The sequence below is a fragment of the Ictidomys tridecemlineatus genome, chromosome 4 (genome assembly GCF_052094955.1).
Source record: "Ictidomys tridecemlineatus isolate mIctTri1 chromosome 4, mIctTri1.hap1, whole genome shotgun sequence".
In the NCBI taxonomy this organism is placed as follows: Eukaryota; Metazoa; Chordata; class Mammalia; order Rodentia; family Sciuridae; genus Ictidomys; species Ictidomys tridecemlineatus.
Window position 1 is genome coordinate 200,642,408 of NC_135480.1, and position 12,495 is coordinate 200,654,902.

A 12,495-nucleotide genomic window follows, 5' to 3' on the forward strand; every position below is an offset into this window, starting at 1 on the left:
GTACAACCAGGAAATGAGAACTTACTTATGCTTCATATATGTATAATATGTCAAAATACATTCTATTACCATGTATAACTAATAGAATAAAAAATGTTAAAAAATAGATGAATATACTTTGCCTGTTGTTACAAGAAAAAAAAAAGAAACTAAACATGAAAATGAAATAGGAAACATTTACATGGGGTCAACTCTCCTGCTGTAGACATTTCCACTGCTCTCCTGACATAAAGCTACTAAGGTCTGCTTTTCCACCTAACTACACATATGAATACCCATAACAGAAACAGCACAAATGGCAGTCTGAGCACCCAGTGTGTGTGTGTGTGTGTGTGTGTGTATTTTAGTTGTTGATAGACCTTTATTTATTTATTTATGTACAGTTCTGAGAATCGAACCCAGTGCCTCACATATGCTAGGCAAGAGCTCTACCACTGAGCCATACCCCTAGCCCATCCCACAATATTTAAGAGCATATTTTTCACTAATACAGCATTCCAGGGGCTGGGGCTGGGGCTAGGACTCAGTGGTAGAGCACATGCGAGGTGCTGGGTTCCATCCTCAGCACCACATAAAATAAATAAATAAAATGAAAGTATTGTGTCTAATTACAACTAAAAAAAAAAAAAAAAAATCCAGGGGATGTGGCTCAAGAGGGAGTGTGCTCGTCTGGCATGCGTGCAGCCTGGGTTCGATCCTCAGCACCACATAGAAAGATGTTGTGTCTGCCAAAAAGTAAAAAATAAATATTAAAAAAAAATCCCTGTATACGGGGTAAAGTTGGGAGTTCATAACCCGCTTGAATCAAACTGTGAAATATGATGTATTAAGAACTATGTAATGTTTTGAACGACCAACAATAAAAAAAAAAAAAAATTCCAACATGATTCAAAGGACTCTAAAAATCGTTTTTTTCAACTTTAAAGGTTTTCATTGCTGGCATTCTATTCATAATGATCAGAAAAAACATCATTTCAATAGCAAAATATTAAGAAAAGGATATTTAGGTTATATTATTTATTTCAGTATTCAGGGTCATCATTCTTTTCCCTTGTCAAAATTTTATTAAAAAATTAAAGGGATGTAAAACAATATGTTGATGTTCAAAGAGTATCACTGTAGAACAACAGACCAAAATGTCAAAAACTACAGTGAACTGATGTGAAGAAGGGAAGATGTTTTAAAACTAGAAAATAAAATTAATCCATAGGTCTCTTCATGTATAAAGAAAATTATTCTGGGTTACATAACAAAAATAAACGTCCCATCAGAGATCTTGGAAATCTTGATTTTTTTTTTTTCCCTGCAGGAGGATTTATTTTTTTCCACTGAGTGTCCATTCATGCATATTCTTGTTTCTATTCATAGCACCGGATCCTGACTAGCATGCACAACCTCAAAAGAAAAGAAACACTAAATACAAACCCTGTAAAATTAAGTAAAATAAAGCAAAACAAAAGGCACGAGTTTGGAGTGGGTACACTGGGGCTGGTGCCATAAAGTCCAACGTGCGCGCTGACTCCCGTGGAACTCACCTTGTAGGCGACACTGTTGGAAGAGTCCACGATGATAAACAGGGGCTTCCTTGTGAACGGGTAGAGATCTCCAGGATGAAGGCTGGGGAAACAACAAAGGTGAGGGGTTGTGCAATTATGCCAGCCAAATCTCAAAAAATAAAATAAAAAGGAAATGGCTTATAGCTCTTTTACATGATAGCACTGAGAGAAAAACAAAGGTCAATCAAGCGAAAGACAAAAAATGTCTGTATTCCGGGACAGGCAAGTCGGTTTTATTTGGGGGGAAAAAAGTTCAGAAACAATTACTTGAGAAATCTAAGTTAAGGAGAAGTTTACACGTACACAGCATGAAATCCTCAAAACTCAACATATAGGTACTTGCTTCACAGATGTCCATGTTTCCTCCAAGAACATATTTCGAAAATAAGACAATAACACAATCAGAGCTGTATTTAGTGAGTCTTCAAAATCAATATCTAGGGTTTTGTGCATGTTTGTGAATATGTAGGGGGGTGGTACTGGCGACTAAACCTAGGACCTCACACATGCCTTGTCACTGAGCCTTGTCCCAAGTCCTTTTAATTTTATTTCACTTTGAGCCAGGGTTCCCCAATCCCTCAACCCTGGCAATCACCTTCCTATTCTCTGTTTCTGAGTTTGACTTTCAAACACTACAAAGAAGTGAAATCATGCGGTGTTTGTCTTTCTGGGTTTGGCTTATTTCCCTTGGTGTCCTCCATGTTCACAGGTGTTGTCACAAATGACAGGATTTCCTTCTTTCTTATGGCTGAAAAATATTCCGTGTGTGTGTGTGTGTGTGTGTGTGTGTGTGTGTGTGTGTCTGTGTGTGTGTGAACACTCAGGTGCCAGCCATGTTAGACCTTGGATATTGTGATATTGGATATTGTTACTAATGCTGCAATGAGCTGAGAGTGTAATTTCTCTGAGTTGAGAGTATAATTTCTCTGACATACTTTGCTGAGATATATAATTTCATTTTCTTGGATCACGAAAGTTCTATTCTTATTTATTTTTTAATTTTTTTGCAGTATTGGGGATTGAGCCCACGGGTGTTCTAACAGTGAGCTATATCCCCAGCCCTTTTTATTTTAAGACAGGTCCTCATTAAGTTGGCCTCAAACTTGTGATCCTCCTGCCTCAGCATCCTGAATAGATGGGATTACAGGCACTTACCACTTTACCAGCATTTTAAAATTTTTTGAGAAATCTCCACATTGTTTTCCATAATAGTTGTACCAACTTACATTCTCACGAATGGTCTGCATAAGTTTGATATTTTCCATACCATCACCAATACTTATCTCTTTTCTTTAAAAAAAAAATAGTGTGTGTGTGTGTGTGTATGCACACAATGTTCTATTCATAGCACCAGATTTTTTTTTTAGTTGTAGTTGGACATAATACTTTTATTTTTATGTGGTGCTGAGGATCAAACCCAGCGCCTCACATGTGCTAGGCAAGTGCTCTACCGATGAGCCACAACCCCAGATCCCTCTTTTCTTTTTGATAATAGCCATTCTTACAGGTAATAAATAATATCTTATTATGGTTTTAATTTGCATTCCCTGATGATTAGTGCTGTTGAGCACCTTTTCATATCTCTGTTAACTTTACCTAATATAAATAATTCAAAATTAAGGTCAATAACAGCATCAACATGTGGCTGGAGGGAACTTTAATCTGAAACATCACTGGACTGATCTCCCTTCCCCATTCTTTAATATGAAGAGTTGACATTTTTATGTCAAGTGTTACTAGGAATGGGATTTCAGACAAGTTCTTTTTTTTTTTTTTTAATAACAATTGCTCTCCCTTAGCTAGAGAAATTTTAGAGCTAATAATGGCTCAAGCAGTCAAGTTATTGTGCTTAGAAATAAGAGTAACCTTTCAGTAAGCATGGTGGTACATGCCTGAAAACCCATCGACTCAGGAGGCTGAGACTGGAATATCTCAAGTTTGAGGCCAGCCTTAGCAACTTAGCAAGAACCTAACTTGTTGGGACCTGCCACATAGGAATCGAGTACCCCTTAGCCTTGAGTGATGAGAATGTGGAGATGTGGCAAGCCAGCCATGGGCTGTGTGTGTGTGTGAACTATGGGCACTGAGCACACAAAGTAGACTGAACTATTGTTGCCCCCCTGTTTGGGCAGGCCTCGCTCTGGTCTTTCCACTTGCTCTTCAATGATCCCCACTCAGCTTATGAGATGGGCATGGCCTCCTTAGATGTCAGTCAACCTGCTGACAACAGACATCAGGAAGCTAGACTTAATCCCCTGAAACATGACCCCTTGCCTCAGCTGAGTGGCTTCTCCTTAATAAAAGTTCCAGCATGTGCTCTCTCTTTCCATGCACCCCTAAGGTCAGAGGAGCCGTCACAAGACCCAAGAAAAAGGTGCCCCTGTCTTTTGTGTGATTATTTCATGCAGCTCAGTTCACCTGGAGTGGCACTGAGTGTTTTAGTCATGAGACACAACACTAACTCAAATTAAAAAAAAAAGAAAAAAAGGAGGAGTCTGGAGATGTACCTGGTGGTAAAGTACCCCCGGGTTCAATCCCCAGTACCAAGGGAAAAAAAAGAAAAGAGAAAAAAAAAAAAGCAAACTTTTATAGGTGAAATTCTATTTGAAATTGTTCAACTCAGTTCATCTGCACTAGATCAAACCAACAGAATCCTACATTTAAAAGTTCATATTGGGGGCCTGGGGCTGTGGCTCAATGATAGAGCGCTTGCCTAGCACATGCGAGGCACTGGGTTTGATTCTCAGCACCACACAAAAATAAAATAAAGGTGTTTTTTCTGATATAAGGATGCTGATTAATAATGGGGCTGGGGGGGAGAATGGAAGGAATAGACAAATTTTACATATGGCAAATGGGAAGGAGGGTAAGAGGAGGCATGGGGCTAGGAAAGAAGGTGAAATGAGACAGACATTATTACCCAAGTACATGTATGAAAACACAAATGGTGCGACTACATTGTGTTCAACCAGAGACATGAAAAACTGTGCTCGATATGTGTAATATGAATTAAAATGCATTCTGCTGTCATATATAACAAATTAGAATATGTAAAATCTAAAATGAAATAAAATGAAGGTATTGTGTCCATCTACAACTAAGAAAATTTTAAAAAGTTTATATTGGGCTGGAAGTATAGCTCAGTGGTTGTGCTTGCCCAACATGCAGGAGTCCCTGGGTTCAATACCCTGCATCAAAAAAAAAAAAAGATTCATATTAATGTTAATAGGAATTAGGATCTAACTTATTATTTATTGGTGTAAATATTTACCGACTCCTTCAACTGCAATGCAGTTTTGTTCACTATTATAATAGCAATGCTTTAATAGTGCCTGACATATAGTAGATTCTCAATATTTGTTAAATGAACATCAGTCCCAAATTCTAACTTCCTAAGATAGTTGGAAACTGAAATATTGCTAGAATCCACATAAGTGATAATTTGATTTTTTAAAAATAAGATCTTTATTTTGTTTATTTATTTTTAAGTGGTGTTGAAGATCAAATCCAGTGCCTCACATGAGCAAGGCAAGCGCTCTGCCACTGAGCCACAATCCCAGCCGCACGTGTTATTAATAGTAGTTTAAGGGAACCTTTCCAGTACTAGAAAAAAGTGTCCATTTCACTTTAATATTTTTAAAGAGAGCCATAATTACACGGGGGTTGATTACCAGTATACATACCAGTGCATTTCCTTGTGGGACTGATTTCGTTTGTGGATAGCATCTCCATTTATAATATCCCGGTTACTATTAGTAAGTACACCTCCAAAATCATAAGGACCTATAAAAACAAAGGGAAGAATCCTAGACTTCAACTTGAGGGTGACACTGATCTGATTCAGATACAAAAGTACTACATGAACCTCTCAGTAATACAAGTGGACAATAATTAGAAAGTGTTTCAATTATTTGTAACATTTTAATTTAATCCAACTTTTAAATGATTTCAATATATTGCCTATTTTGACATTTTAAGAAATCATCTCATTATAATTTTTTCAAACAATATAAAGAGAAACAAACTAGAATATACTACATCCCATTAATTTAGATAGTAAAAGGGATGAGACCTGAGATACTGAGAATGACTTTTATATTTCAAGTAAAATCTAGCCAGGCATGGTGGCACACACATGTAATCATAGATACTTTGGAGACTAAGGCAGGAGGATTATAAGCCTGAGGCCAGCCTCAGCAAATTCCCAAGACCCTGTCGTAAAATTAAAAACAAAAAAGCCAGGGAATATATCTCAGTGGTAGAGCACCCTGGGTTCAATTGCAAGTACCACATACACACACACAAAGAAAATTCAAGCAAAGTTTAAATATCTGGTTTAAAACAATTATTTTAAAAAGAATAGTTGTAGACTGATGAGGGTGGGGTCAATTAAAAATTGAATTCAGGAGCACTTATCAGCTACATTTCCAGTTCTTTTTATTGTGAGACTCGGTCTCATTAAATTGCTGAGGCTGGTCTCAAACTTGCAATCCTGCCCCAATCTGAGTCAATACAGTTACAGGTGTGTGGCACTATGCCTAACTATAGACTAAAGTCTTAATCTCTTAAAATACATATAATTTTAAATGAGCTACTAATTGTAGCATTTAGAGAAAATTTTTAATGTAATTGGAGAATCTGATTGCTAAAACTGCCTTTTCAAGATATGTATTGCCAAATTTCAGTGTATGAAAAAAATCTACCATTATCACTATTATATCAATCACTTCAGTTCTAGTTTTCCCCCTAGTCATATGGATTAGCCAATTCTTGTCTAAGTAGAACAACAATTGTGGGATGCATGGATAATTTCTCTCAAGTCAATACATCAAGCAGGAACCCAGAAAACAGTATAAGGCATAAGACATGAAAAAGTATTTATAATAAAATTACTAATTTTATTGTACAAAAGAACTAAAGTACTTTAAAATTTTACATCACTGCCAACATTTTATATTTTATGCTTTTAAAACATATCAATGGAAATATTATAGAGATTTGTTCTGCTTTGTTTTCATTTTAACATTTTAAGACAATCTGTAGGTCATGCAAGGAAGATGGCAGGGACATGCACTTTATAAAGGAATGCAAATTTCAACAAACAGATGAGGAGGAAAATGTTTAAAATGTCAAGAAATTGTTTTTCCCCAAAGATTTAATTGCCTTATTTACATCCAAGCTAATCATCTATTCTGACCAATTTCTAGATCATATATTTGGACAGTTTTTAGGCTTTGTTCTGAAACAGCATCCCAATATTTTACACACTAAATCCATAAAAACAAAATAAAGGACTGAAAACAAAAGCATAACAAGGACTTGAACTTTCACAGTTACAAAAGTACACTGATTTCTACAAAGACTTTCAGCCATAATGTAGCCACTGACCAGACCCTCTAATGCACTAACGGCTCAGGAAAAAAAAAAAAAATCACTCACTTTAAGTCAATAATTAGACTTTGTTATTCCATCACCCTTTTCTACTTTATTTTATTTATTTTTTGGTAATGGGGATTGAGCCCAGGATTAACCACCAAGTCACATCCCCAGTCCATTTTATGTTGAGACAGGGTCTCAATAAGTTGCTTAAGACCTCACTAAATTGCTGAGGCTGGCCTTGAACTTGTGATCCTCCTGCCTCAAGGCTTCCAAGTTGCTGGGATTACAGGCGTGTGCCACCCACGCCCAGCTACCCCTTTCCACTTTAAAACATGAAACTCCATAAGGCTTTGGGCAAATTTGATAGTGAAGCATGCATTTAAATTAATTTTCTGATGATTTATGGGCTTCAAATAAACCAGTTTTCAAATCTGGAAGCCTCTTTAGAAAGTGTGAGATGGTCTGTGGGCTGTGGGCCAACGTCTTGTAGAAAAGAAAGAGAATTCAAGCCCTGCTCACGACAGGGAGCATTCCTTTATTGTACCTTCACTATCAGAACGACCTGTGGGGAAAACGCCAGTGGCTGACAGGTAAATTAGAAGCACACTATTGGCAGGCAGCTCCTGAAATTAAAGAAAATCACATATACAAAACAACAAACATGGAAAAGCAACACAGTTTTATTGGGCATTTTATGTTGTGGGGAAAACAAGAATGTAAGGTAACATATTGTTGTTTTATCGAAGGGAAAAGTCACTTGCTAGTTCTGATTTAGAACTATCTACATGGCAAAGGTTCATTATGAATCTATAACATATAACTCTTCCCAAAAGCTGTCAAGACATTCTCTGCTTCAGAACCCTCACTATTTAGATAATGTTCTCTGAAAACCTGAAGTACAGAACTAAAGCTCTTTTCCTGATACTTAGGATGAAACCCAGGGGAGCTCTACCACTGAGTTACATACCCAATCCTTTTTATTTATTGAGACACAATCTTGCTAAGTTGCTGAGGCTGGTCTCCAACTTGTGATCTTCCTAACCCTTAGCCACCCACGTGTGCAGGATTACAGGCATGAGCCACTGCACGTGGGATGGAGAAGTAAAGATCTTGATCACAGTTCTATACCTCTCCACAGACTTCTCTAGGCAAACCTAGAGCATACTACCATTTCTCATCATTTTTTTCAGATGATTAAAATGTTTCTCACAGTAAATGAAAAAATAAGTTTCAGAAAATTGCCTGAATATATGACATGCTATGCAACCTTGTTTTTCAGTTCTGTACTAACTGCTAAACCTAAATTAGTTTAGCAATAAAAATCTGAAGGCTGGAGAATGACAACTAATCAATATTCTCATTAACTCATGGTCAGAAACATTTACAAATTATAAGCAATTTTCATTCCAAAAATAGCTATATTTAAAACTATATTCTAAAGTTTTTATTTATATATTTATAAATATATAAATTTATATATTTATAAATTTCATTTATATATATATTCTAAAGTTTTTATTTATTATATTTAGGACTATTATTCTAAAGTTTTTCATTTTCACATTTTACCTAAACTCTTAACTCAAATATTCAGATAAGAGTGACTCTTGGATACACTCAGGGCATACTTTCCCCACATGGGAAAAAGTGTTGTATTACACGTACCTTAAAAGATGCTGCTAAGAATGTGTACAGCTGGCTGAAGGTTGGTTTGTAGAGCAGATACTTGTGGGGGTTTTCTCGTCTGGTAGGTTTGTCAGCTGATTCCTATATTTACACACAGAAACCAATACACATAAAAGCATATTTGACAGATGAATTATCAATGCCTACATTACTTCTCCTCCCTATCAAATATCCTTTTTTATGTTCAGTGTATGATCTATTTCTCCTTATCTTATCAAGAGAGAGCTCTGTGTTCACGTGCATACATTTGAATGTAAAAATCAATAAATACCACATGAGGAACACGGAGGCAGCAAGGGAGTTGCCACATTTGCAAATGTAGGGAGAAGATCACCTGCATTCCTGGCTTATTCATCTGGGAAGCTAAATTCATCGGCTCTCTCTCCAGGGCTTGTAACATCCGAAACATGTCAACAGTTAGTTCGCTGAACTTAACCTGCAAGAAAGATAAACCTGGGCATTAATGCAGCATGCAGATCTTGTGGCATTTTGCTTTTTTGTTTTCCTTTTTCAATGCTGGGGATTGAACCTAGGGCTTTCGAGGCAAGCCCTTTGCCACTGAGCTATGCCCTGAGCCCCAGACCTTGTGGACTTTAATCACATTATTACTCTTGACTTTCATGTGTAGTTAATGGAATTGAGTATTTGGGAATTTTCAAAAGAGAGGAAGGATAAAGAATTATGCAGTGACATCCACATGATTGTCATCCAGATTCTATAATTTCTTGTTGTTGGCTCATCACACATCTCTCTGCCTATTCATCTCTCTATTGATCCATTCATTTCCTTAGGGATTTTTTGTTTTAGCCATCCCGGTCCCCTTCAGTATCAAACTCAGGGCCTCACACATGTTCGGCCCATACTCTACCAGAGTTATATCCCCTCCTTAGATTTTGTTTTGTTTTGGCACTGGGAATCCAACTCAGGGGCACTCTACCTCTGAATACCTTATCAGCCTTTCTACTTTTTCTTTTCTTTTTATTTTTTTAGGTGTAAAAAAATATGACATGCTATGCAACCTTCATTTATTTATATGTGGTGCTGAGGATGAAACCCAGTGCCTCACACATGCAAGGCAAGCACTCTACCACTGGGTCACAACTCCAGCCCCCTTATCAGCCTTTCTTATTTTGTTTTTGATAGGGTCTAAGTTGCTGAGGTTGGCACCAAATGTAGGATCCTTTGCCTCCAGAGTCTCTGGAATCATAGACATGCACCATTGTGACCAGCCTCAGGTATTTTTAAAAACAACAGAAATGTAGTTATAGAAACTATATAATTTCCTACCAAACATGCTGATTCACAGCTAGGCTGAGATATATGTGGACTCATTTGAATAATCTCTACAGTATATGTTGGTACTACACAATACTTAAAACTGCATCCCTTTTCATTTTCAATAATACTTATATACAACTTCAGGTGGGCACATGTACCCACTTCTACAGAATAAAAGGAATTTTTTAGTTAAAGAAAGAATCCATTTATGAAGAATATTCACTAGAGTTTCAAACATTTAACTTATTTAAAATATCTATCTCTACATATGTCTATATCTATCTTTTTTTTACCCCCCTCAGTGCTGGGGATGGAACTCAGGGCCTTGAGCATGCTAAGCAATGTTCTGCCACTGAGTCTCAGCCCTCAGCCCTCATTGAATATACCTTTAAGGAGACTGAACAAAATTTTTAATTCTTCTCAAACTTTCAAAGAACAAAGTCACATAGATGGGCACTTTTGGCCATGCTTACTGTCTCTACTTGAGTTTTCTGAAATGACATAAAACTGCCCTAAAGATTCACATATTTACCACTTATGTTACCTCTGCACAAGAGAATAAAAAAATACCTTTCAGACCAGGGCTTAGACGTTAAAAACTCTCATCATCTGTTTTTTTTCTTTGTCTAAAATGAGGCAAAGCAGTAAGAGTGCTTGCTCCAGGGTATGACTGGCAAGGTCCACCACCGGAGCATACTAAAGAACAGATGCTACGCACAACAGAATTACAGATCCTCACATTAGCCTGATAACAGCTACCCCTCTTGAAATACATTATTTTCCTGTCAAAAGAACACATTGCACTTCAGAGTTCAAACCTGTTAGTCCTTAAATGATCTGTCATGCTAGGACTCACTTGAATTGCTCTATTTCCTGTTCCTCGATGTTAGGAAAACTTCCTCCAGTCCTTTAGCTCCTCACTAGCTAGCCCTTTAATTCTCCTTTGCTACATCTACCTATCTACCCATACACCAAGCCCTAAACTCAAGCCGTCTTTGACATCTATTCTTTCTTTCCTTCTGTATCCAGTTTTTTACCAAATGTTACTGGCTGTATTTTCTATCTTTTTCTTAGAACTGTGGAGTGAACCCAGGGCACTTTACTACTAAGCCCCATTCTATGCCCCCTTTTAAAATTTTGAGATAAGGTCTTGCAAAGTTGCTGAGATCATAGATCTGTGTCACAACACCCAGCTCTATGTATTTCTTGAAACTATTCTCCATTATCATCAACACCCCTTTACTAAAGGATAGTTACTACCATATGCAAACTTCACTACAAGGGAGTCAATCAAAAATCAGCAAGCAAGTAAAGAATTAAGACAATAAAACTGAAGTAAGAAAGAGAAATAGGCATTAGAACAGAACCATGGGTGATCTAGATAATGCAGTTAGCAGAAAAACCTTAAAGTAACTGACAAATGTGACCAATAAGATAGAAAGGAAATGTAAACAGACATAGTGGCACATGCCTGCAATCTCGGCAATTTGAGGGGCTGAAATAGGAGGAGTACCAGTTCAAAACCCACCCTAGCAACTATAGCCAGACCAATCTCCAAAATATCTCCAAACTAAAAATAAAACAACAACAAAATGGGAGGTGAGTGGTCTGGGTTCACACCCCCCAAAAAAAGAAAAAAAAAAAAAAAAGAGACACAGTAGCACACAAATAAAAGAGCTTTGTTAGAAAATTAATATCTATACAAACAGAATCAAGTGGAAAGCTAAGGAACTAGGAAAGATCAAATATGAAATTTTAAACTTAGTAAAAGGCTTAATAGTAGATTAGACAAATAAAAAAATTAGTGAAGTAGAAAAAAAGTGAAGTGAAAATAATTAGAGAAGCAAAATTACAGAAAATATAGAAAAGAATGTAACAGCCACAAGTGACACTGTTGGTCTCTACAGACATGTTACTGGAGTCCTAAAAGCGGACGAGAAAAACAGTAAAAAGATAAGTGGTATTTAGAGACATAAATATATTTAAAATAGATGAAAAACATCAACTTACGGATTCTAGAAACTCTGTGAACCTCAAGCCACATAAAAAAAACAAAACAAAACTACATTTGGCTATACCACGGTAAAACTGCAAGAAACAAAGATAGAAAATCTTTAAAGAACATATAGGAAAGAAATATTTCCTTAAACAAAATATGCGATAATAAATCTAACAGATAGTTTCAACAAAAATAGGTCATTTCTCAACAGAAACAAGAGAAAATATAATTAGATGTAGAAAATGACAAAGGAATCAAGCTCAAGTTATAGAGCTAAAAAATTACAGGGAAATAAAGACATATTAGGGCAAATAAAAACTGAGAAAATTCATTCAAAGTACATGTGAAAAAATACTTTGAAGAAAGTCAAATGAGAAGAAATACAAATAAACATCAAGTGTACAAGACAATATGAATAATTTCTTATATGAAATATAGAGAATTAAAAGGTTAAACCAAATCAATGCAAACAGATTAGGCTTCGGCCTGCAAAACACTTCAGCCTGCAAAACACCTAATCACAAATTTTCTTTAAAATCTACAAAATGTTTTATTTACTACCTCTACTTTTATCAACAGTTATTAAACACTGCCAAG

At 36.4% G+C, this 12,495-nt stretch overlaps 1 protein-coding gene across 6 annotated transcripts in view; it reads right to left on the bottom strand.

The window, feature by feature from the left end:
• Scai (suppressor of cancer cell invasion) overlaps positions 1 to 12,495 on the bottom strand; it is a 147,382-nt gene that overhangs the window by 30,851 nt on the left and 104,036 nt on the right. For all 6 annotated transcript variants that reach the window (XR_013438297.1, XM_078048199.1, XM_078048203.1 and 3 more), the window contains 5 exons: positions 8,956 to 9,057; positions 8,601 to 8,702; positions 7,480 to 7,558; positions 5,240 to 5,339; positions 1,536 to 1,617 (listed from right to left, as the gene is read on the bottom strand). Coding sequence is in view for 5 of the 6 variants with exons in the window: in XM_078048199.1 (XP_077904325.1) it covers positions 1,536 to 1,617; positions 5,240 to 5,339; positions 7,480 to 7,558; positions 8,601 to 8,702; positions 8,956 to 9,057 (465 nt within the window). In the remaining variant the exon portion in view is untranslated. The remainder of the gene's footprint in view (positions 1 to 1,535; positions 1,618 to 5,239; positions 5,340 to 7,479; positions 7,559 to 8,600; positions 8,703 to 8,955; positions 9,058 to 12,495) is intronic.